Source organism: Fonsecaea pedrosoi (assembly GCF_000835455.1).
Source record: "Fonsecaea pedrosoi CBS 271.37 unplaced genomic scaffold supercont1.1, whole genome shotgun sequence".
NCBI classification, from domain to species: domain Eukaryota; kingdom Fungi; phylum Ascomycota; class Eurotiomycetes; order Chaetothyriales; family Herpotrichiellaceae; genus Fonsecaea; species Fonsecaea pedrosoi.
This window is the reverse complement of record NW_013550615.1, coordinates 4,358,048-4,381,833: the sequence shown is the minus strand read 5'-3', so window position 1 is coordinate 4,381,833 and position 23,786 is coordinate 4,358,048. Positions and strand designations below refer to the sequence as shown.

General features: G+C 52.1%; 6 protein-coding genes across 6 annotated transcripts; 4 read left to right on the top strand and 2 right to left on the bottom strand.

Annotated features, from left to right (window-relative positions):
- Positions 1–421: 421 nt before the first annotated feature.
- On the top strand, positions 422–5,803 carry Z517_01585 (uncharacterized protein; the record flags this gene model as incomplete). The annotated part of the gene is made up of 1 exon (XM_013434544.1): positions 422–5,803. One exon carries the CDS (start codon positions 422–424, stop codon positions 5,801–5,803), a length of 5,382 nt encoding a protein of 1,793 aa, XP_013289998.1.
- A 1,752-nt stretch (positions 5,804–7,555) lies between these two features.
- Positions 7,556–9,244, top strand: Z517_01584 (uncharacterized protein; the record flags this gene model as incomplete). Its single annotated transcript, XM_013434543.1, has 1 exon — positions 7,556–9,244. The coding sequence occupies one exon, from the start codon at positions 7,556–7,558 to the stop codon at positions 9,242–9,244; it is 1,689 nt and encodes a 562-aa protein (XP_013289997.1).
- Positions 9,245–10,264: 1,020 nt separating this feature from the next.
- On the bottom strand, positions 10,265–13,471 carry Z517_01583 (uncharacterized protein; the record flags this gene model as incomplete). The annotated part of the gene is made up of 1 exon (XM_013434542.1): positions 10,265–13,471. The coding sequence occupies one exon, from the start codon at positions 13,469–13,471 to the stop codon at positions 10,265–10,267; it is 3,207 nt and encodes a 1,068-aa protein (XP_013289996.1).
- A 510-nt stretch (positions 13,472–13,981) lies between these two features.
- On the top strand, positions 13,982–15,754 carry Z517_01582 (uncharacterized protein; the record flags this gene model as incomplete). Its single annotated transcript, XM_013434541.1, has 1 exon — positions 13,982–15,754. One exon carries the CDS (start codon positions 13,982–13,984, stop codon positions 15,752–15,754), a length of 1,773 nt encoding a protein of 590 aa, XP_013289995.1.
- A 2,213-nt stretch (positions 15,755–17,967) lies between these two features.
- Z517_01581 (uncharacterized protein) lies at positions 17,968–18,510 on the bottom strand (the record flags this gene model as incomplete). The annotated part of the gene is made up of 1 exon (XM_013434540.1): positions 17,968–18,510. The coding sequence occupies one exon, from the start codon at positions 18,508–18,510 to the stop codon at positions 17,968–17,970; it is 543 nt and encodes a 180-aa protein (XP_013289994.1).
- A 3,797-nt stretch (positions 18,511–22,307) lies between these two features.
- Positions 22,308–22,565, top strand: Z517_01580 (uncharacterized protein; the record flags this gene model as incomplete). Its single annotated transcript, XM_013434539.1, has 1 exon — positions 22,308–22,565. One exon carries the CDS (start codon positions 22,308–22,310, stop codon positions 22,563–22,565), a length of 258 nt encoding a protein of 85 aa, XP_013289993.1.
- Positions 22,566–23,786: the final 1,221 nt, after the last annotated feature.

Below are 23,786 nucleotides of genomic sequence, written 5' to 3'. Positions count from 1 at the left end.
AAGGAGGACATATCTGTTCTATAGAGTTAACACGCAGAGAGAAAAGTCGGACTGAGGAGAGCAAGAAAGGAAGCTATTGGGTGGCGGGTGGGAAGAAGTATGAGGAGGCGTTGACCTGGAGGATCTCGCGACGCGTACCGAGTAGCGAGCAACGTCCAGCGCGCGTCTTAAATTGATCCACAGCGGGAAGGTTAGCCGGACGTTGGTCGGAGAAAATTTCTCCGCACTACGGAATCCGAGGATTTAATTGGTGGAATCGGATCTCTTCATGGACTGCGTTCTGCCCTTCCAAAAAAATTTCCCCATGATCACACACAGCCCGACCAGCAGGCAAAGATCACATTCTAGGGCGAATTCGGCCTCTTCTGTACGGCTGAATCGTTGATTGCTGATGTCTTGAGACTGGTGTGTCTCCATCGCCATGGTTTCAGCCAAGCGAAAACCCGAAGATGCAGTGGTAAAGCAATCGAATAAACGGCCAAGGTCCAATTCCGCCTCGAAGGGTGGAACGACGACTGCGGAACAGGAACAGAACAGGACTCCAAAACCGAAGCCTGTCTCTATCCTTACCAAAGAGCAACCTGCTTTTCCTCGGGGTGGTGCGAGCCTACTAACTCCACTGGAGCGTAAACAAATTCGAGCAAAGGCCGCCCAAGATGCAGACACCGAACATAAGCCTTCGCAGGATCTGTTCAGCGACCGAAATGCAAGGGCAGATATTGGGAGTGACGAGGACGACATACCCAGAGAAAAATTGCCAGAAAAGAAACGAGAGAGAAAACACCGCAAAGACAAGAAACAATCGGTGTCCTCAGCATCTACTACAAACCCAGAGGTTCGAATTGGAGGTCTGAGCTATAAACGGATAACCGCAGGCTCTCTCATACTGGGTCAGATCACATCCATAAGCCCCAGAGCGCTGACTGTGGCCCTGCCAAACAACCTTGTGGGTTACGTGCCTTTAACTGCGATCTCGCCGCAATTGAGCGAGAAGATACAAGGTCTTCTGGGTCAGGATGATGAAGAGAACAATGACAGTGAGAGCGACAGAGATGAGGAGGAAGACATTGCATTGCCGGGTTATTTCCAACTTCACCAATACTTGCGGGTTGCGGTGACCTCCACAGAGCAAGACAAGGTTGGGTCCAAAGCCCCAGCGCGAAAGCGCATCGAGATGTCCGTCGAACCAGCATTGACCAATATCGGCTTGGATCAGTCAAATCTCGTCGCTGGTGCTGTTGTCCAAGTCTCTGTGAGCAGTGTCGAAGACCATGGCTTGGTGGTTGACCTAGCACTAGAAGACGGCAAAGTGCGTGGGTTCATTCCCAAGAAACAGCTACCTAACGGAAGGTCTTTGTCGACCATCAAAGTTGGCGCTGTCCTATTGTGTCACGTCCTCGAAATGAGCAGCAACAACAAAGTGGTGAAACTGTCAGCAGATCTCACCAAAGCGCCAATCTTGAAGTCTGCTCCCTCCGTGGACACTTTTCTTCCAGGCACAAAGGCAGAGATTCTGATCAGCGCCGTCACAGACGCTGGGATTTCCGGAAAAATCATGGGCATGTTGGATGCCACAGCCGATGTCGTTCATTCAGGCTCCTTTAGGGATCGACAAGCGTTCCTTGCTAAATACGAGGTTGGAAAAAAGATTTCCGGTCGACTCATCTGCAATTTCCCGCTTTCGGATGTGAAGAAGCTGGGATTCTCGCTTCTGGACAATGTCGTCGACCTGAGAGATCTGAACGAGGCAGCCCACGAGGACAGTGGGAGGCTGGCGTTATCTTCCACCATCGATGGAGCATCAGTCATTCGCGTTGAGCCTGGACTGGGCGTCTACTTGCAGTTAGGCCAAGACAACATAGGCTTTGCCCACGTATCTCGTCTCTCTGACAAGAAGCTCGACACTCTGTCCGAAACCAGTGGCACGTTCAAACTTGGCTCTGAACACAAGGTGCGAGTGCTTGAATACAACCCCATGGACAATCTCTACATCTTATCCGCCCAGAAGAGTGTGCTTGAACGGCCATTCCTCAGATTCGACGACATTCCGCTTGGTGCGGTGGTCCAAGGTACAATTGAAAAGCTGATCGTCGGTCCAAAAGGTGTTCAAGGCTTGTTGGTCACTCTAGGAGAGGGCCTGGTTGGTCTCGTGCCCCAGATCCACATGTCCGACGTTGATCTGAAGCACCCAGAGAAGAAATTCAGGGAAGGTCAGGCCGTCACTGCCCGAGTTCTGTCCATTGACCCAATCCGGCGCCGTCTGAGACTCAGCCTCAAGAAAGCTCTAGTGAACAATGATCAAAAACCGTGGCTACGCTTTGAAGATATTGAGAGTGGCGATTCTACGGTTGGGACCTTGACTAAGGTCGATCGCCTCGGTGCAGTTGTCAGATTCTATGGCCAAGTCAGAGGATTTCTGCCCGTGTCTGAAATGAGTGAAGCGTACATCAAAGATGCCACGGAACATTTTCGCATCGGCCAGGTTGTTTCAGTAAACGCGATCAGCATCAATGCTTCGGAAAGGCGGTTGACCGTATCGTGCAGAGATATTAATGCATCAACCGCGTCGATCGAGAGCACTCTTGCAGCGTTGCAACCTGGCACTCTAACAAATGGCCTAGTCTTTGAAAAATCTCAGAACGACGTCTTGTTGCGCCTAGAAGGTTCCGATGCTATAGCGCGGCTACCTCTCGATCACATCGCCGATGGCTCTCACAAGAAGCGCGAATCTGCAATCAGCAAAATCCGAGTAGGGCAGAAGCTAGAAAATGTGCTTATATTACAGGTTCTGGCGAAGAGGAGATTGGTCTTGATCTCGAACAAGCAAAGTTTGGTGCAAGCTGCGCAGAATGGCACTCTGCTTCGAAGCTACGAGCAACTTCAGCCTAATGCGGTTGTCACTGGTTTTGTGAGGAACATAACAGAGGATGGTGTATTCGTGGGATTTGGTGCTGGAATCACCGGGCTCATAACCAAGGCTCAAGTGCCTGTCGAGGCTGAAGAACAACCGGACTTCGGCATGGTCAAATTACAACCTATAACGGCTAAAGTCCTCTCTATTGACTACAGGGGTGCAACGCCTCGCTTTTGGCTTACGATGAGAGAGGCCCCCGCAGCTGAGTCCAACACATCGGATGGAGCTGAGGCTCAGGCGGACTTCCCGACGCTCGTCGATCCCGTGGATAAGAGTCTTAAAACCCTCAAAGATCTTTCGGTCGGGAAAGTCACGAAAGCAAAGATCGTCTCCGTCAAAGAGACACAGATAAATGTTGAATTGGCTAAGGACGTGCAAGGGCGCATCGACGTTTCGGAAGTATTTGACGAGTGGAATGACATCAAAGACCGGAAGAAACCACTGAGGCAATTCTCTCCCAAGCAGGAACTGCCCGTGCGAGTCCTTGGAGCGCATGATACAAGAAATCACAGATTTCTACCACTAACACATCGGAAAGGGAAGAACACTGTCTTTGAACTCACCTGCAAACCAAGTTCAGTCTCAGGCCCAGAGCAGGCCCGATTGACATTACAAGATATGAAGGTTGGATCAACCTGGCTCGCTTTTATCAACAACATCTCCGATGAGTGTGTTTGGGTTAATATTTCACCCACCATTCGTGGGAGAATTCGAGCTATCGACATCTCCGACGATCTGTCGCTTGCTGCAAATCTACCACACAATTTCCCTCTAGGCTCTGCCTTGCGAGTCCGGGTACTCAATGTGGATACCGAAAAGGGACATTTGGACTTGACCGGACGTTCAGACGGAACGGCGAGCTCTCTGACATTCGCAGATATCTCTATCGGGCTCGTGCTTCCTGGCCGTGTGACGAAGACTACCGACCACAACATCGTCGTCCAGCTTAGTGACCAGGTCGTCGGTGTTGTTGAGTTGATTGACATGGCTGATGACTATGCTGAAGTGAATCCCGGAAAGTACCAGAAAAATGATGTCCTTCGAGTCTGCGTGGTCAACGTGGATGCACCCAACAAGAAAGTCAGCCTGTCAACTCGGCCTTCGAAAGTCCTCAGCTCGTCATTGGCAGTTACTGACCCAGAGATCACCTCAATCGAACAGATCGCTGTCAACGACATCGTCCGTGGGTTCATTAGTAATGTGGCCGACAAAGGTGTTTTTGTGACCCTGGGGCATGGCATCACGGCGTTTGCTCGCGTTAGTAACCTGTCGGACAGCTATTTGAAGGTGTGGAAGGATCACTTCCAGCGCGACCAACTTGTAAGAGGCCGGGTCATTATGGTCGACAAGGATTCGGGGCACGTCCAGATCAGCCTGAAGGAGTCGGCCTTGAAACCTGACTACAAAGCCCCCCTTACTTTCAACGACTTGAAGGTCGGGGATATTGTGACTGCCAAAGTGGTCAAAGTCGAGTCCTTTGGCGTTTTCATTCTCGTGGACAATTCCGAGAACGTACGTGGACTGTGCCACCGCAGCGAGATCGCCGAGCAACGCGTTGAAGATGTCGGCAAGCTGTTTAGTGAAGGAGACAAGGTCAAGGCCAAGGTGTTGAAGATTGATACTGCGAAGCGTCGCATCAATTTCGGCATGAAAGCTTCGTACTTTGGTGATGGGGCAGAAGATGCTGAAAGTGATTCGCAGTCAGAAGATGAAGCCGAGGAGGGTGGCGCGCACCTCGACCAGGAACTGGGAGACTCTGAAGATGATGAGGAAGCAGGATCACAGGATTCGGAAGATTCAGAGGACGCTGATGAAAATCTTGAAGAAGAATCTCAGGAATCTGAAGACCACGAGGAAGAGGGCGACGTCCTTGGGGATGCTACGAAGCCGGCCAACAGCAAAGGTCTCTCAGTGGGAGGTTTTGACTGGTACGGCATTTCGGAACCTGCACGAAACAAGCGACCAGCAGAGGCATCTGATTCGGAAGCCGAGGATTCAAGCAAAGCATCTAAGAAGAGGAAGAAGCGAGCACAAATCCAAGTTGACCGGACAGCAGACCTGGATGTCGATGGACCTCAATCAGTGGACGATTTCGAGCGGTTACTCCTGGGCGAGCCCGATTCCTCGCTCCTCTGGCTACAGTACATGGCCTTCCATCTTGACCTGGGCGATGCCGATCAAGCACGGCAGATTGGCGAGCGGGCTTTAAAAGCCATCAGCCTCGGTCAGGAAGAAGAAAAGCTGAATGTCTGGGTGGCTCTGCTCAACCTGGAAAATGCCTACGGAGACGACGAAAGCATTGATGCCATATTCAAGCGGGCGTGCGAGTACAACGATCCACAAGACATCTACTCACGATTAACCAGCATCTATATCCAATCGGGAAAACATGACAAGGCGGACGACATGTTCCAACGCATGTTGAAGAAATTCACCCAGGATCCCAAGATGTGGGTGAACTATGCGCAGTTCTTATTCGATAGCGTTGGTGATGCAGAGAAAGGGCGGGCACTCCTCCCGCGAGCGCTCCAGACGCTGCCCCGATTCACGCACTTTGACGTTACCTTGAAATTTGCACAGCTTGAATTCAAATCTTCCCACGGACTAGCTGAGCGAGGACGCACGATCTTCGAAGGCTTGATCAGTTCATTTCCCAAGCGGGTTGACCTGTACAACGTGCTTCTCGACTTGGAGCTCAAGCTTGGAGAAGAGAATGCAGAGCAAGTACGTGGGTTGTTTGAGCGAATTTTTGGTGGCAAGTTGAAGCCCAAGCAGGCCAAATACTTCTTCAAACGGTGGATGGAGTTTGAGGAAAGAGAAGGAGATGAACGGCGGGTCGAGGAGGTCAAGGCCAGGGCAGCGAAGTGGATCCGGGACGCCGGCAAGTAAGTTGGCGAGAAGAAAAATATCGGATCTGGGTCTGGTAAGATCTGGCCTTTGCGGCGGGAGTTCCCCGAACAGCGAAGGACGTACGTAGGTACACGTAGGTGGTGTAACGCTTGCCTGTTCATTCTGGTTGGTACAAGGAAAAGTGAGTTCATGGCACAGGCTGCGCAGGATTATTGTGTTCTCTGCGGGCTTCTCCTCCTTTTCTTGTGAGAGGACGACTAGCAGATCTTTTTCCCTTCGATGCGGCGCCTGTAGTGCCGCGGTGCAATACAGGCGTGGTGCCCAAAAATCTCAGTGTGTCCGACTGCTCCCACAGAAGCGAGTATTCGCCAAGAGAAGTTCTTAAAGACCAATAGTTGCCCATCAAGACGGATCCATTGTTCCGATCTTCGCTGGACACAATGAAGTCACAGTAATTCGTCTGCCCTGAGTTGCCCTGCGGGCATCGGAAAGAGGCCAAAACGAGGATCGAGACCAGGTGTGGATATTCTTACTCGATGGAACGAAAAGCGAGTAGCAAGTGGACTGAGAAGTTCTCGCTGTTTCTTTTTTCTCTCTCGTAACATCTATCAGGTAATGGGGTGGAGAGAATGAGCGATGAATCAGGAACAGGTGGACAGGTGGACAAGCGGGAAAGTGTTGGCGACGGCCTTGCCCACCACCAGCGCTGAAAGACACTGTTCTTTTCTCGATCAGATGAAAAGGTTCAGGATGAATAATTCCGTGGTATGAAGAAGGAATGAGGAGTTTCTTGGGGGATGATGTTGCCTGTAATGGCAGGTGGAAAATAATAGGACCCTGGTTGACCTGAAGGGGAGGAGCAGTAAGGAAGTGCGGCAGAGCCATGCAAAGATTCTTCCACAAGCACCGCAGGGGTGGGTGGCTTCACAAGCTTCGTTCCTGCTTCTGGTGCCAGGTGGAATGGTACCCAAATTACTGGTGCCAGAGGGTCATAGGCCGCGTGGATTTCCGTTGCAGGCATTTGGCCGCTAATGTCAGTCTTGACTGAGCCCTAGCCAGCCGGAAGCACCCTTAACCACCCCCTTAAATGTGCCTAGCTCCCCTAAAGCAAACAAACCCTGGTTCCTCCGAGTGGCCGAAGGACCCTTTTGTGGTTCCAGGTGGCTCCCAGGTGGCTCCTCCTTAGGCTCCCCAGCGTCATCGTCACCTCGGACCTTCATCATCCCACGACCCAAAGGCTTCGATTTCCAACCCAGCTGCACAGTCCTCGCAGGCATCTTTCGGCGTGGTGCTCGCGTACTGCTGGTTACGCTTACGGCTGGAGGCTAGTTCCGGGAACGCTCCCATTTCCAACCAATCGTCCTCGCTTGATATGGCCGTTCTTCTCTTATCTTCAGCCAGCACACGACATTCACGTCTCTCACAGCACCAGCAATAGTCCAAAACATCAACCCTCCATATCCACGTAGTATTCATTCGCTGAAACCAATCTGCGCCCCGAGCCCCCATACTTGTGCTCCAGTGCTCCATACAGGGCTGCATCATCATGCCATCCATTGCATCTCCCTCTCATCTATCCTTCTCTCTGATATTGCTACCACATCACTTGAGTGTCAGCCATTATCTCTCTACAAAGGCCCCCTGAGAGGGCTCACCCGCCTCACCCGCTTCGCACTCTACTCTAGGCTGCTCCGGCATGCCCCCCGAATCCGATTCTCTCGTATGTCGATATTCCTAATAAATACCTTCTACCCAGATATCGCACCCTGAGACCAACCAGCCGACATCGCCATGATGATGGTGCCTCGGGCCTTCGCCCACAACCCACTGGCGCAAAGGCAACAATATATCGACTTCAATGAGAAAGAGAAGGACAGGTTATCATCCCGAAGACAATCGCAAGAAACCACCCCTCGACCACCTCCAGCCCGATCAGCGCTCACTCAGGGTCTTTCTCAAGAGCCATCCGATTCCCCCCTCAGACCCTCTTCAGATCCAGTCAAGATACCTGTGCGGACAGCAGAGAGTCGACCTCGTACTACACCTCGACAGCCAGTCGACTCCTCACAATCTTTGAGACATTTCTCACCTTCAGTGGCCACCTCTCACTCGTTGGAAATTCCACGACGGAAGCACTCAGCCCAAGAGATCTTGACATCAACAACTATCCCTGTTCGACGCAAACCCAAGCAAAGGCCTAGTCAACGCCTGCCGGACTGTGACTATGTTGCAGACTTCAGTAAGCTGTTACGGGACGATGTCCCGCCCAGCACTGATGGGAGTCTCTCGGGCAGCTGGACAAACCCACAATTCGAAGGACTGTTTGGAAATATCGATGGCCTTGTTGGAGGGCATATGATTGCAGGGAGTGAAAGTCTTGACCCTGGCATCCTATCCGCCAGATCGCTGTCGACTGAGTCGATGCCTTCGCTATCTTCCCCCGACGACTTCAGCAGCCTTTCACCCGCGACTCTCAGGTCTCCGTCCGACCAGCGATTGCGACAGATGGCGAGTTCGGAGGATTGCAGCAACGAGCATCCCCTTCTGGCCAAGGACGAGGACGAGGACTTTAGCGGAGCGTCGACGCCAGAACTTTTTATTTCACCACCGACAAAGATGAGACGGAGGCAAATCGTTCCCAATAAGAGACAGAGCTCGTTCAAATCGAGTCTGACGGCATCCCTTAAAGCTCTCAAGTCTGCAGCCCAAACCGTGTCCGATCTGACTAGCCAGTCTCCACTGGTACAACCAGACGAGTTCCTAACAAGATCTATTTTTGAATTCAGACCCTCCCTTACCGACGACCGACGCCCTCCACCTTCAGACGAACCCCCTTCAGCGGCGCTGAGGAGGTATCTGAACCCAAGGACCTTCGTCCCTCCTGATTCTCCCGCCCAGCTGCATTTCTGGGTCGATGAAAGACCTGCTGCAGCCTCGTCGTCTGGTTCGGACGCTCGGCCCAAGCTCAAGATCAAGAAGAAGTATAGAAACCAGAGAGCCTTTTCTTCTCCCACAAACGAAACGGCCCCGTTTGTCGCTTCCAAGAGCCCTGTGTCCCAACTTCCACCTATCGTCCAACTTGCGACGTGTATCCCTTCGACCATCCGCACCGCACACGCTTCTAGTCCACCAACTTGGCTCGAACCTGACGGCACTCCGAGCAACAAGTTCCGGGCCGCGCAGACCCTGTGGGCTGATCCTGAAAACGGTCTAGAGGAAGGTCAACCGCGGTCACGCGAGCCCCGAGAGAATCGGGATTTCCTTCGAGTTTTCGTATGTGAGATGAACATGCGAAAGAATGGGAAGTTGAGCGAGGATGCGGTGGGCCATGCGAAGTTGTGGTTGCCACCGGTTGATGAGGCACCGAAGGGCAAAGACAAGGATGCAGACGACACTAACAGACACAAGGTCGAAAAGGGCAAGGGGAGAAAGATAGACGCCAGGGAAAGATGGAGGAGTTGGTCGATTGAAGACTTGTAACAATTCTAGAGATGGATGATTCGATGATGTGCTGTTTTACCTAGGCGATGGCTGTCTTGAGAGCATAGAAGCGACACGGAACCGGGTCCCGCAAAGGGACATCTTCACGAATGACGACCGCAAGCGATGATTTCGAGCTATTGGATGAATGTATGCATGTTACGGAGCCAGTCAAGTCCAAACCCCTCGAGGGTGGCGGCAAAAGAAACTGTACAACACGATGGATGATGGCATGAGCGTTTTTCTGTAAAGCGTGGTTTGTTCTGCAGAGACTCGAGACTTTTTGTTAGAGACTTGGGTTTGTTCCAAAGGGGAGGTTGAAAGAAGCAAGAAGCAAGCTCCACGCACGTACGCACGCAAAAAGAAAAGTTTTGTTGGTGATGGCGCTTGTGACGATATATACTTACTCCCTTACCTACCTACCTACCCAGGTACTTACATTGTTTGTGTGTTTGTATGTATGTCTATATGTACTCGGTACGAGGTATGGAAATTTGATCGAACACATAACATATCATGACATCACATACATACATACATACATATCATGCCACGCATGCCTGACGAAACGAATCGTGACGATACTCGGTGGCATTTCTGGTGTCTTCTCTACCTGACTCACGACGTGCGCTGGACTTTGTGTCGAAGTGGCGGAAGGTAGGGAGGAGGGGACTCGAGTGGGTATACAGGGGTAAAGGGTATTCTAAGGACGAGTACCAAGTAGGACAAGGGAACTCCAATGGCCAAAGAGCAATAGATGAATGGATCGAAGGAACAAAAGGGAGGCATGGATGGTGATCAAAGCATTCGGGATCCATCTTCACGCCATACCGCACCATACCATGGACCAATCTCTCGCCGATGGTATCGTAGTGGTGAGTGAGTGAGTGAGTGAGTGAGTGAGTGACACGCACTTTTGGAACCACGGCCGGACCAGAAGACAGCTCATATTCGCCCTCGGGGCCAGCTTCTGAACTGTGCTCGGCTTTTCAGTCCACAATTCACAGGCGGCTAGACTTATCATCGGGCAATGTATGCTTCCTCATCAACTCTCGTTCCTTCTTTCCAACAAACTTCAATCCACTCGTGGGTCACGATGCGCGGGATTTTCCTCGTGTCCCAGCGCGAGACCTGTTTCCTCAAATCCCCGAGATCGGAAGCACGGTTGGCGATAATGTGTGTGATTGTCGCTCTAACGTCGGAGGGTATCGACGAGAGTGTGGTGTACGTGAGCGAGAGTACCTGGGCATTCGCAAACTGCGCAATAGCCTGGGTAGAGTGAGCCGTATTCGCCATTGTTGTGCTCGAAGTGGCTGAGGAGTCCAAGTCCGGCGGTTGCGCTGTTCCATTGCGCACAACAGAAGCGGGCTGATCAAAGAAAAACACCAGGCCATGGAACATGAATCCCTTCATGCTGAGGAAGTCATCACCGAAGAGGTCTGGAATCCTATTCCTTTCCTCGTCTTCGATGTCGACAGTTCCCATCTTGGCCATAATCTCTTTGAGCTCTTCTTCGCTTACATCTCTTGAGAGACTGTCCCCATACTCATCCACATTGTCCTCGAAAAGCTCCTTCTTGCTGTCCGGTATGAAATAAATGTGGCGCTCAGGCTCGAAAGGAACGACCATCTCATCCGCGTATCCTCTAGCAAAGTCCCGTTGCGCCTGGTCAACGCAGTCAAAGATCCACATTGGCTTGATGATTTCCTTTTCACCGCGCTTCTCCAGAGATGCCACTTTGACGGTTCGGCGGGACGCAATACATATCACTCTCTCTTGGTTCTCAGAACTCGGAGTTGCCGTTTGCACGATTCTACCACCATTGGCCTTGACCAAGGCTTCCAGCTCGAGTTTCGACTTCTTCAGATCCCCGTTCAACGCGGATTCCGTCATGATATAAAAGGTCAATCCTTCAAAGACGGTTCCTATCGGTCCCTCTGGTAACTTGACACTGTTTACATCCCTGGCATTGTAACCGGCCACGGTGAGCGGCTTCTTCCGGCTTGCATATCCGCCAGCGCGGGCCTTGCGCTTTTCCTTGCGCTGCTGGTCAACTTTCATCGCTCTCTCTTTCTCAGCATCCTCGACCTTGACTTGTAGATCTCTAAACTCGTCGACAGAGAGAGCAGTCTTCCAATCCTTGTCCCTTCTCAGTCTCATGAATCGAGGAAACCGCAATGTCTTTCCAAGGCCGTAGTCGTCGCTGGCTGTGACTTGCGCAGCTTTCACCTGAACAACGAGAGAGTCGGAAGGCTTGATCCACACGTCGGGTCTCTCCTTAAGCAAACTCAAATTGCCCAGGTCGATATAGTCTTTTGCCGATGGCCGGCGGGAGCCCCAAGGGTGCCATTTCCCGTCTGTGGAGTGACGGATCGTAGCGTAGTCATTAGCCGTCATACCGCCACCAACTTTGAAGAAGGATATAAAGTTCTCGATTGGGCCATTCGGTTCAGACGATTCAGCTCCCTGTTCAACTGAGGTCTGCGATTGAGTCGCCTTTCGTGGCGAGGATTGGTCCTCGCTCTGACTCTGGCGTTGAGACTCGGTCACCGATTGTACGGCATTGCTTGAGGCACGCAGACCGCACAAGAAACTGGAGAGGTTGCCGCCCCGTTTTCCTGAACCGTAGTACCCGCCAATGATAAGACAGTCGAGCTCCTCTCCGAAGCCATCCATGTACTCTGGCTTTACTTTTTGCCAGTCGCCTGAGCGGTCATCTAGACGGTACATGGATCTTGGATTCTTGAGCACCAAGCCTTCGGAAGCCTCAGCCACGACTTTCCGAAGTAGGTCTTCCACTTCTTCCACCTTCTTCGCTACCGTGTATTCATGGATCTCAAAGCGTTCGGGCAGACTTCTTACGCTGGCAGCCAACGCTTTGCGGCGATCTCGCAGAGTGTAGCGAGTTAGAGGCTGATCGTTCATTAGAAGTATGTCAAAGATTCGGAAAACAGGTCGGTGACCTTGAGCAAATGGGTTGCGTTGCTCCGCCAGTGCAGCAGTCTTCAATGTGCCGAAAGGGACAGGTGCTTTTTCATTGGGGTCCCACGTTATCATCTCTCCGTCGAGGATGATGTTTTCTACCCCGTCTGTGAAGCAGTCCTTGATGTGCGGGGTGAGCGCTCCGTTGGGATCGTAAAATCCGTCACCGTACAGATAGGTGTAGTCTTTGGCTTTTCGGGACCAGAATCGGAAGCGTCTTGAACCTGGATGATCGCCATCAGTGATCATGTGCATCTGGATACGTTCGCCGTCTAGTTTCTCCTCAATCCAAAACTCGGGGTCTTCGGCAGTGGGCTTCAGCGCCTCGACCACTTTGTCGAGAGATTCTTGCTTGAATTGGGCCAGCATAGGTTGGAAGCATTGCATTAAGGCGACTCCAGCCTCGTCATCTTGAAGACGGATCTCTGGACGGTACAGTTCCCAGCACACTCTCCGTAGGTTGCTGGAAACATTGAACAGACTCTCCGCGTCGGGGTGCCAGAGGTGGAAAAAAGTCTTCTCGGTAGCACCCACTTTCATCTGTTTCAGAATTACACGAATCAACCACATCAGCTCTTCTGCATTCATGCGCTTGTAGAATTCTGCGAGGATCGGGAGCTGGTTCTCTTCTCTTGGTGCCCCTGACAACTTATCCAAGAGCTCATTGACCTCTGCGATCGTCATGTCTCCAACTTGAACCCTCATGGGGCGCTTCGATAGGGCCTCATAACAGCGACCTGCGAAATCTCCTGCCATGCGCGACGCAGCCGTCTGACCAGGTTGTTTCCAGTTTAAGAGGCTGTACCCGTCCTCGGAGTTTTTGTCGATCTTCATGATCTTGATCAGTAGTTTGGCGATGATCTTCTCTTTAAGTCCGTATACTCCACGTTCACGGTCCTTGTCTGGAATGATGAGCCTGAAGGCCGGAAAGAAGTCAGGGCCGACCTCTTTGCGCCAACGAGCAATGTACCGTTGGATGATTGCACGCCGTCGCTCAGATGGAGATAAATTGGACTGGCCATCTGGACCTACTTTTCTGCGGTTGATGACGGCCGCCGTTGGCTTCTTTTGCCTGTTGTCAATCAGAGGATTGAAGAGATCCTCGAACAGTGTGTGAAAGGGAAGAGTCTTGCCGTGATTGCGAGGGCGGTTTGGGTATTCCTGGTCTAACCGTTTCTCAACATCTGCACGGTTCGGCACTTGTTCATGACTGGATTCATCGTGCATGCTCTCATCGTCAGACATCCTGGGATCGGGCAGAAGGTCTGCTGAGTTGAGATGAAGTGGCCCTACGACCGCACACACATTCTTGCTGAGGTAGAAGATGAGTCCAGAGCATCATTGGGGGGCAGGCTGCGAGCTGCCACTTGATAGGCGTGGCGTGTCTCGTTGCCTATGCCTAGCTAGAAGCGAAGTGACGCTCTCCCTCTGAAACGTGACATCGACGCGCCAAGACGCGCAATCACGTGCGCGGTCCCGAATCCATGCATCGCCGTCAAGGCCGAAATTGACGCTTACAGACCAAGCCTTACAGCTTCGCTCTGCCTTCTCCTGTTCCTCTCCATACTTCCACTGTCTATTCCTTCGTCTCTGGTCATTCGTTCGGCAACGGGCTTCAAACCTTGCTACAGAGTTGGAGTTATTGAGATGTGACGAAACCCTTACTAAGCTCTCGAGACTTGCGCCGTGTGCCCCATTCGTTCTACATTGTCCGATGCTCCGGCATCCTGTATCTGACCAGCTGTCAATGGATTGATGAGTGAGAAGCAGGCACGGCGTCCTCCTGTGGCGCCAAAGCCCTCCTTCATCCAACAACACAATGCCGCCACAACCAAACTCTCTCCTTTGCCCTCGCCCGCTCTTCGGGGTGCCACTTTAGCATTTGGAGCGCCTGCGGTAAAGCCACCCAACATCTCCATCTCCGCATCACATAATCCATCTGCAGGAGCCCTGCTTGCAGCGACCACTGCCTCTATCAGGAAGCAGCAACAACAAGCACAGCAAAATGAGGCCGCGACTTCACAAGAGTCGGCTTTCAATGCCCGAGGTCGACCATTGACGACAGAAAAGCTACCAACTGCGGTTTCCAACAACTCCTCTCTATCTCCTCCCAAGCCTGGGCTTCGGCCTCACGCTGCTCGATCTACGTCTGCCGTTGCCGCCGTTGCCGCTTCTGCAAAGACAAGCCCTGTGCGCAGGCCGGAATTGAGAAGAGATCAGGGGAGCTCGTATTTGGCGAGGCGAGAACCGTCCCAGGTGCGAAGTCGAGGCATGAGCACAAGTAGCAGCAGCGAGACTGTCCAGTCACTCCAACAGAGCGCAGCTGCTCTCGCTGGGGCGAAGGCCTCGATGACAACGGCTCCCGTGCCAATCCAAAATGCCACAGGTGACAAGCAGAGAAGCGACTTGGGTTACCTTTTGAATTTACCGCTTTACTCTGCTCAATCCTCGTCGGCTCCGAGCCCGTCAATCTCCGGTGCCACGGCAGCAGCTACGGCTTCTAGGAATGCCGCCAGTCTAGAAGCGAGAAGAAGGGCACTGTCAACTTCTGAGGAGAGCAGCCCTAGCGCACCGGTGTTCCGCAATCTCCCTGCATCCCCTCAGTCGACTACCGGTTCGTCATGGCCCCGTCTGCGAGTATCTCCCCCACAGACGGATTCAGAGAGCGACACTGGACGGGTGAAGGTCGAACAAGCCCCGAAGCCTCTGCCGGCGCCCGTCCCAGTGCGCGCCAATCGAGCAGCAATCGTTGCACAAGAACAAGCTGTGGCCCAGGACTCGCGAACAGGAATGACTGCAAGTTCTTTGGCGGACGCCATGGTTGCAGGCTCCATTGCAGCCACCCACACCGGCTCCCGTGGAGCATCTCCTGCTTCGAAGAAGGTTCCGCCACCTATACCTCGTCGACGCTCGAAGTCAGTGGGCGCTTTCGGCAGCGCACGGCAGTTAATGCACCTTCCCGGGATGAGGAGTGAGACGATGTCGCAAACCCCCAAGCTAAAACCACTTCCCATGCGACCTATGAGGCAGACATTGCGGAATAACTCGCCCGAACACGACGAACCAGCAGAAGAAAAGCGTGGGCGGAGGCACTGGAGGCGACATCCCAATATGCACCACGAAGGCGATCGCAGGCGGTGGAGAGACAAAGTGACGGAGCGGGAAAGGAAACGTTACGAAGGTGTGTGGGCAGCAAACAGAGGGCTACTTATTGATTATGATATGGACAATCCCGATTTGGAGGGAAGAAAAGATGGCGCCTCTCCCGGTGACCTGGTTGTCAACATTGTGGTACGAGACATTTGGGAGCGAAGCCGGTTACCCAAAGATGTATTGGAAGAGATCTGGGACCTCGTGGCGCAGCCAGGGGCCAAGACGCTCAATCGGGAGGAGTTTGTGGTGGGACTCTGGCTCATTGATCAGAGGTTGAAGGGCAGAAAGCTGCCTGTCAAGGTGTCTCCGAGCGTGTGGTCGAGTGTGCGACATCCCCAGGGTGTCAAGATTTCGAGCAAAGCGCTACACAAATAAACAGGATAGAGATACATGGATAATTACACTTTAGGCATGGCAGTTTGCCGTCAGGGTGGAATAGTCAGCCAGTCAGGGATAATAGCTGGACCAGGGACAAGGCGAAGCCCCTGAGGTTGGGTATCCACGGCAGCCTCGAGGAATGTTGTACGGAGCATGTATTTCTACGCAGGAATATCGACTACCCATCTTCCCTTCGTGCCTACCTAGGTACGAGGATGTATATACAGTACCTCGTCACCTCGTCACCCCGTACGAGTACGAGTACAACAGATCAACATACCTACTGTATTATAGCGTAAGCGGTACCTCGTGCACGCACGCGCAGGTCCACACCCGAGTACCAAGCTCGTAAGGAACGTACGTACGTACATACGCACGTATGTTCATATGTGATTGCGCAAGTATGTAGATCCCCAGGCTCTTGGCTACGTACCTGGGCTGCTGAGCACGTACATACTCGTAGATCGGGGATTATCTCGGTATGGATGTACATAAGATCTTACAAGGAAGGATGCGCAATCGTAGAGATCGAAATGCACCGGCACCAACGGCACCAACGGCATCAAGCCGCGTCCCCACAAAGCCCGGAGTTCTCATCCAGAGTAACTTGGTACCTCGTACTAAAGTGCCAGAGCTGATTGATTTCTCTTAAAAAAAAATTCCCGCAACTCAAATTTCAGGTTCCTCGGGGTCTGAAACGGAGAAAATGGCCAAGGGAAAACAAACACCGGCAAAAAAAAAAAAAAAGCCTCGCGTTGTCGTTGTGAACCCGGACGAGTGGTGGGCGGGCCGGCCGGGTTCGCGGGTGGTGGATGAGAGACTTGGAATGTACTCGGTACCTCCGAGGGTACAGGGTGGTAGGCTGTAGGTTGTGGGAGTAGGAATACTGAGAAGGAAGAAGGAAGAAGATCATAGGAAAGGAAGGTAGTAGGTGGTAGGTAGGTAGTGGTGGTATATCGTGTCGAGGTCTGCATTCTACACACCTACCTAGGAATCCATGTGCTACACGAAGGTAGGTAGGTAGGTACATAGGTCTATAATATGCAGTACTTGGTACTCGTAAACTCTATCCCCTCGGAAATACCTCTCTCACGCTCCTCTCCCTTCCTTTTTCCCCTTACCTCTAGGTACGTACCTAGGTATGTATGTAGGTATCGAGTATATACATACAGATAAGGACAAGTTCACGGGTGCGTAAGCGAGAGGAGAAACAAAAGTATCATTCTCATTTCCAATGCATTCCATCTCACCCCATTCCATTCCACATGCATTATATTTATTGCGCGGCCACTTGTACCAAGCACCAAGTGCTCGCGCGAGGTGTTGGATAATGAAACCGCCGCAAAGTATAATTAACTAAATACCGAGTATTATTTCCTGCATGGTAGGGGTGGGCGGTGTCCGGATGATCGATCCACCGTCGATCGCTGATCCCCCAGAAGAACACAAGACGACCCAACGCCCCACGCCAACTGGGCGCCGAAAGCCGGGCAAATAACTAATGGATCGACACGGAAATGGAAATGTTGGTTCGGTTTTCAGCTTAGGAGAAGAAAACATCAAGATCGGCTGCAACTCGCAAACTGGGAACAGAATTCAGATCATTGATGTAACATTTGTGTAATTGATTTCTTTGCATTTCCATCCCCATCCCACAATTACAAGTACAACTAGCAAATCTCAGATCCCTCATTGAAGACGAGAGAAATAGACAGTAGTCAATTAATAATGTACATAGCCGTGGATCGCAGATCTCAAGTCTTGCCAATCCCCACCCAGGACCCCATACAGCTGAGCATTCCCAATATCTCAGATAGATACCTCCATCCCTTGTCCCAGGCTGGCTTATCAAAAGCCACGACTACTGGGGTTCGGTAATGGAGATGGCTAATGTCCCATCTGAGGTGGCGCTCATGCTCGATCCCATTGGCGGTGAAGCTTTCCTTCTCCCCGGTCATCGACGATCGGGTCGTTCTTCCAGTGAAGCTTTCCTTGATAACGCTCGACTGCTCCTGGTCGCTGCATCTCGTCGACGGGCCTCCGTAGCGTCAAGCTCAACTGGAGACCCAACTCCGTATCACCAACTGGTGGCGGAACTGCAGCGACAGGAGAGTAGCTTTCATAAAAGTCGTAGCCTTGCGGCTGAACAGATGCTCTCAAAGGGGTATCAAGTTGTCATAAAGGCGTAGCGAGTTGTGGAGGCGGTCTATCTAATCGTCCCCTTCAACGTCAATGGCCGTCTCTCGGACTGTGACTGGTCGATTTTGCTTCCAGCTCTGGTCGTAAGTCGACTTGGCCGTTGACGGTGGTGGAGGGGGCGCTCGTCTCCTTGGGCTGGCAGGCGCAGAGCTGGACTGGGAGTCCTTGTTCTCCCCACACTGAACCACACCCGTCTGAACGGCGTAGACTTTGCCGTTGCTCTGGGACTGCTGCTCAATCGTCGTATCGTCGTCAACCTCGCAGTCAAAGATGGCAATCTGGTCGACAGACGAGGCATCCTCGTATTCCTCGTCGGATGCCGAGTCCTCGAATGGATCGCTGTCCGTGTCGGACTCGGAGTCGACGACCACGGTTTCAGAAGGAGTAGCAAGGTCACGCGACCATCGTCGAACATTGTCGACGATAGAGGCATGCAGGACTATGCGGTGGAGATCTGGGGTTTGTCGGCGGCACTCCCGGTCGAGTTTGGTTTGGGAGAGGTGGTAGACCTTGTAGGCCTGGATGGCCGGGTTGGATGATGTGGAAGCCAGCATGGTGAAGATGTTTGATGTTGTATGTCGTCGACAATGGTTCTTCAAGAACGTCCTGATTGTGGGTTGGATATGGCACTCGACCTCTGGTTGTGGGAAGGAGAAAAGGGCTCACAGAGTGGGATGGGACTGAGGAATATATCCTTTTTGATACAGGAGGGGACCCAAATCAATCAGCCGGGGTAGAGGCCGTGGAAATTCAGGATGAATTACATAGGCAGGCTAGTGCGTCTGCAGCTTCGCCAGGCGAAGTATCATGCGCGAGGGTGGCTCAAAGCGCAATAATTTCGGAACTGGCGGGCGGGTGACTAGGGACGCCCTAGCGGGGGAGCCTCTAGTCAACCAAGGGCAACGGGTGACGGGAAAGGAAGTCGTGAGGTAAGCATGTACGGGCGTCGTAATGGACAGGGCGGAGGAAGAGGGTGACAGCGCAACACGCAGCAAGTCAGTCAGTCAGTGGTACGAGGATTCTGGTTGCTGAGGTTTCGGCGGCCGCTTGTCTTCTGTTGCATGGTAAACTTTGTCCGGCCCAAGGATCAAGCGCTGGGATACGCCATGGACTCTGGGGGTGTTTTACATTAGCCTAGGATGGAGAAGTGGCTTGAGATGGGAGCGGTGGGAGAGTCGTGTTTCCTAGTAGATGGTAGATGTGGTCATAGTCATCATCAACATGAGATGTTGTATACAGGAGAGAGTAAGTGGTGTTGGTGAGAGGAGAGGCGCAGGCGCAGGCAGATACGCACCCGTACCCTGTAGCAGTGCCAGTTGCAGTTTGCAGTGCTCGGTACGCAGTTCTACCCCTCCACTCCTGCCTCTTGTGCGGCGTAGTAACGTGACCAGGCCACTAACCACCTGTTTGCTCCCTAGTAAACCAAATGACGTAGCCCATCTCTGCGTCCATCCGCGGCCAACTTTCCGCCTCGTTCCTCCCAGTAAATTTTCTCTCCGTACAAACTTGTCATTTGTTAGACGCCTGAAAACTCCCTCCGGCTGCAACGCAACTCTACAACCGCGCGTGTCAAACACATTCCACAATGACGGTCGACGGTTAATTGTTCTGGGAAGGTGCTCAGATGTCTCAGACCACCCATTGCGGTTAAACCATCCTTGTCTCTCAATGTTCCAATGGTGCTGTACTGAGGTGCACAGGTACACCGCCAACCTTCACCGAATCCCCTTGAGGACGTGTTTGTTGGTATCTTGATGAGCTGAGCAATGCACGGTGGGACAACTCTGAGGTTTCTAGGCCCGCGTATTGTCGATCTTCACCAAATAAACCTGGACCCCAATCACAGAACGGGCTTCCACCTCTGCTAGCTACTCTCATTCAAGTCCATCCAACGAGATAGAACTCGCTGAGTAGGTAACAAGGTTTCCTTACTCAGTGACTGAGGCCCCCGCATCATGCAAGACCGTGTGAATGACCCTGTGCAGCAATCGGGTGGCAGTTGAGCCAGTCAAAGACTCCGGCCAGCACATCCCACTCCTTACTTAATCCCTAGTGCTCCTTCTATCTACTGACACACCCGACACTACTTCTTTGGGATAGTGGCTCTAACCACTCTCGGTACGAATGCCTCGTTCAGCAGTCTTCCAGAAGGTGCACAGGCCGCCCTCACGGCACACCGTCCGTTCGTCACTGTTTCAGATTATGCGCGTCCTGCGCACCCAGTCTTGCTGACCTTATCTCCTTCCACCTCGACAAACTCGTAGGAACTACCGAATCAAGAAACCTTCGAGAAGAGTTCGCTAAAGCCCCAGTCCCCCAACATTCCTTTCTTCTCAATGGTTATACCTGTTCTCTGCGACTTCCTCAAGCATCAGTCCTGTTGAAGGATTCGAGGTTACTGTCACAGTGTCCACGAACTCCATCAAATTCCATTCCCGGCATCCTTCTAGAAGTCCAATATATTCCCCACAAGCGGATCGACAATCTCCACTGAGCGGTTTTCCATCCGGTGCGACCCCGAACAATGGGCGCCTTGTACCTGACTGCCTGTCCAGGACTCTGGGTTTTTTTTTCACGCGCGCGCACTGCGCGAAAATGGGATCCCGCTTAATGTCTCATTGGAAGAGCGAGGGAGGATTCTTGACTTCTTGATGTACCATCCTTATCTTATACGGACTCGAACAGCGAGCGTCAAACCTTGTTCGTTCTATCTAGAGGCTTTGACTTGTGGGATACATGACCGTTGCTCTGCGCTAAGATAGGAGAAGAAGAGATGGCTCGTCACTGACCGGATTGACTCACTGCTGTAGTAGTTAGTCTCTCTCACCCACTGGCCGAGGAGATCTTTCCTTGAGCTGGTCTCGGAGATCATCTCCTCGGAACTCCGCTGGCCATCAGCCATCAGAGACAACCCCTCGTTTTCGGCACCAGCTCCGGATCTGGTGCGAGTCTTATGGCTCACTGCCTTTGGCACAAATTGATTGGTCCTTGTGTACAATTCGCGCAATTCGCGCTGTGGTTCCCTTGTACTCGTACACGATTGAACGATCTCGATGACAGTGCCGACAAAACGCCTACATTGTGAGCGTTTTTCCTCCCTACACCAAACAACAGTGACACTCATAGACCAGAAAGATCCTGCAAGGTTGAAGCACGGACAATTTCGGTATGAGGTCACCCATTGAATCTGTCGGAGGCCACCGCTAAACGCAGGTAACGTGCAATCAAATATCCAAGCAAAGGGGAATGTGTGAAATTCCTAAAATGGTTAGCGTTCAGATACCGGCCATCGAGTCTGAATCCTACGAGTCACGGGGAAATTAAAAGCACCAAGATGTCCAGTGTTTGACACCAGCCAGCCAGATCTGCAATGACATATCAACGCCTTGCAGAAGAACGTGTTCTGGCCTCAGAGGGCCTGCCTGATGCGGTAGGCCCTCGATGTCTGACATGGCAGAGGAAGTGATTATATCTGCCGTTACTCAGCCTGCGCCCCCACCAATCTTGGGGCACATTCGCTACATTCGCTGCACTCACTGCACACTCAGCACATGCAGGGGTTGGCTGTGTGCCATGACATAGTGTCCAATGGCTCCCTTTATTCAGGCTAATACTCGTTTTTCTGCTGCTTTATCACACCGTGCAGTTGAGACTCCCAGAACTCTATGGGACCACGGAGTACGCACAAGGTGGGTAGGGGAACAAGGCAGCGACACGGCGGTTGTTTGGCCCCGTCTCTTGTTTCAAGACGGAGCATCTAGCCTTAATCCAGTGTTCTGGAAATGGATAAAGCCTGCTCCTTGCCTGAGCAGTGGCTTCATCCCTCACATGATCGAGAGCAATGAGGCCGCCCTGCCAAACCTCTTGCCAAATGTCGACAATACATTGAGCAACTGCGGTAAGTACTCCAGCAAGCACACACCTGTCAACAAGGAGTCAGTTCCAATTCCCGCCACAAGCGTGCTTTTATTGCCCATCTCAACACTCTTAACTGGAAACTCCATGGCGTCCGACTACCGTTGTTACAGTCGGAATTTTCCATGTACAGCCTCCCCAGAAAGGAATGATGCTAGATGAACCCGCTTGATCTCCGGACAACCGACTTACATGGTGTTGCATCTTTCATTTCGACGCCATTATGCACTTTGATCTTGGGGATGCGAGTGAATGCAAACGTGGCCAATCTGCCAAGATCGTTCGGGAGAATTTCCTTTACGAGGCGACAGGCATTCCTCGGCCTAGCAAGTGATATCAATCCTGGAGAACCTCCAGATGGAGTAGCAAAACCAACCAATGTACCATGTCAATCACCTCCCTCCGCCATTGCCACCAAGCGTCCCTCGATGGCGAGATGGCCCCGAAACGCATCGTACTCCGCTTCCACGAGAAATACGAACGGGATCCCGCGACGATAACCCAAAAGTTCTTTGAAGCGATCAATATTGATCCCCAAGACGACTACTTTCCACATCTGTGTCCTCCGGATGATTCCACAAAGATGCACCTCGTCATCGATCTGTATTGCAAGTCTTTCCCCTCGGTGAACCTTGATCAGGTGTCCCACGAGGTTTACAGAGTCAAAAAGCCGGATGATGACTTGTTAGTTTGATGCCCGAATTTCAGGGGGAGAGACCTGCTGGACTAACCAGAGTCAGCACATATAAACAGCTCTCCAATGCGAACCACGAGGCTCGCGCACGTTGTTCAATACTCCGATGGGGTACAACTGACCGAGTCTGAGTCTTAATCATCCGATGAATCGGACGGAGTACGCCTTGCACATTTGGGGCATTCACCCGTGAGATTCCTGTCTTGAGCATCAAGAGACAGGGGGATATCTCTCATCCGTCTGCTAGGCGGTACACAAGGAGTTTGGCTCGGTCGCGCCTGTGCCGCTTGACAAAGAATGTATTCTGCACGAATCACATGTTGAGGGTTCTGCCTACAGCTTTGAAACGTCTTCACTCGGGTTTCGCAACCGCAGTTCATGTTCGAAGACCCGATGGGTGGATAGGTATGTCTCAACCGGCGTTGTGTAGACAAAGGAGTGCCTAAAACGGACGGATTTTGTTGACTTGCGCCAACTATTCCTTTTCCACGGACGTCGGAAATCAGAAGCGGAAGCAGAAAGGCGGGTGTGCGGGCTTTGACCCCTTGGACTCTTTTCTCTCCCAAACTAACCAACCCCTCTCGACTGCTGCCTACCCAAGTAGCTAGAAAAGCGCCACTCGTCGCCCCCTGGTCGCACGGTTGCACGGTAGCACGGCAATGGGTCGCGTAGCGTCATGTACATCGATGGTTTCGGCTTCGGTTCTGGTTCGAGATGGAGTGATCGTTCGTATGCCGACTGGGCGTGGACCTGGACCTAGGCCGTTACACAGAGGACAATCAACCTGCAGTAAACCACAAACGAGAGAGAGCATGTCGAGTAGACGGGAACAGAGTAGAGACATTACTGGAGGGAGCGCAAAGCGGCGAGGTATCGCCTAGCGGGCTGGGTACTAATAATGTTGGCGTAACAGCCCGATCAAGTAAGCCTCGAGTAGTACGACATAAGGTTGACTGCAGTCGGGGTGACGATGGTATTTTATATTAGCGACATGCCGTACATACATCTTGATATAACATACATAAACCAACATAATATATTATAATATTATACATATAGACACAGATATATACATACATATACATCATACATACAATCGTCACTTCATGTACTCGCCGCGAGGCCAAGACGTTCCCGATTAGATACGTGTTCACGTCGGCGCTTAGTCTATCGAATTCAAATCTACAGCAAGGTAAGTTGCAACTTCTATCAACTGTTGGC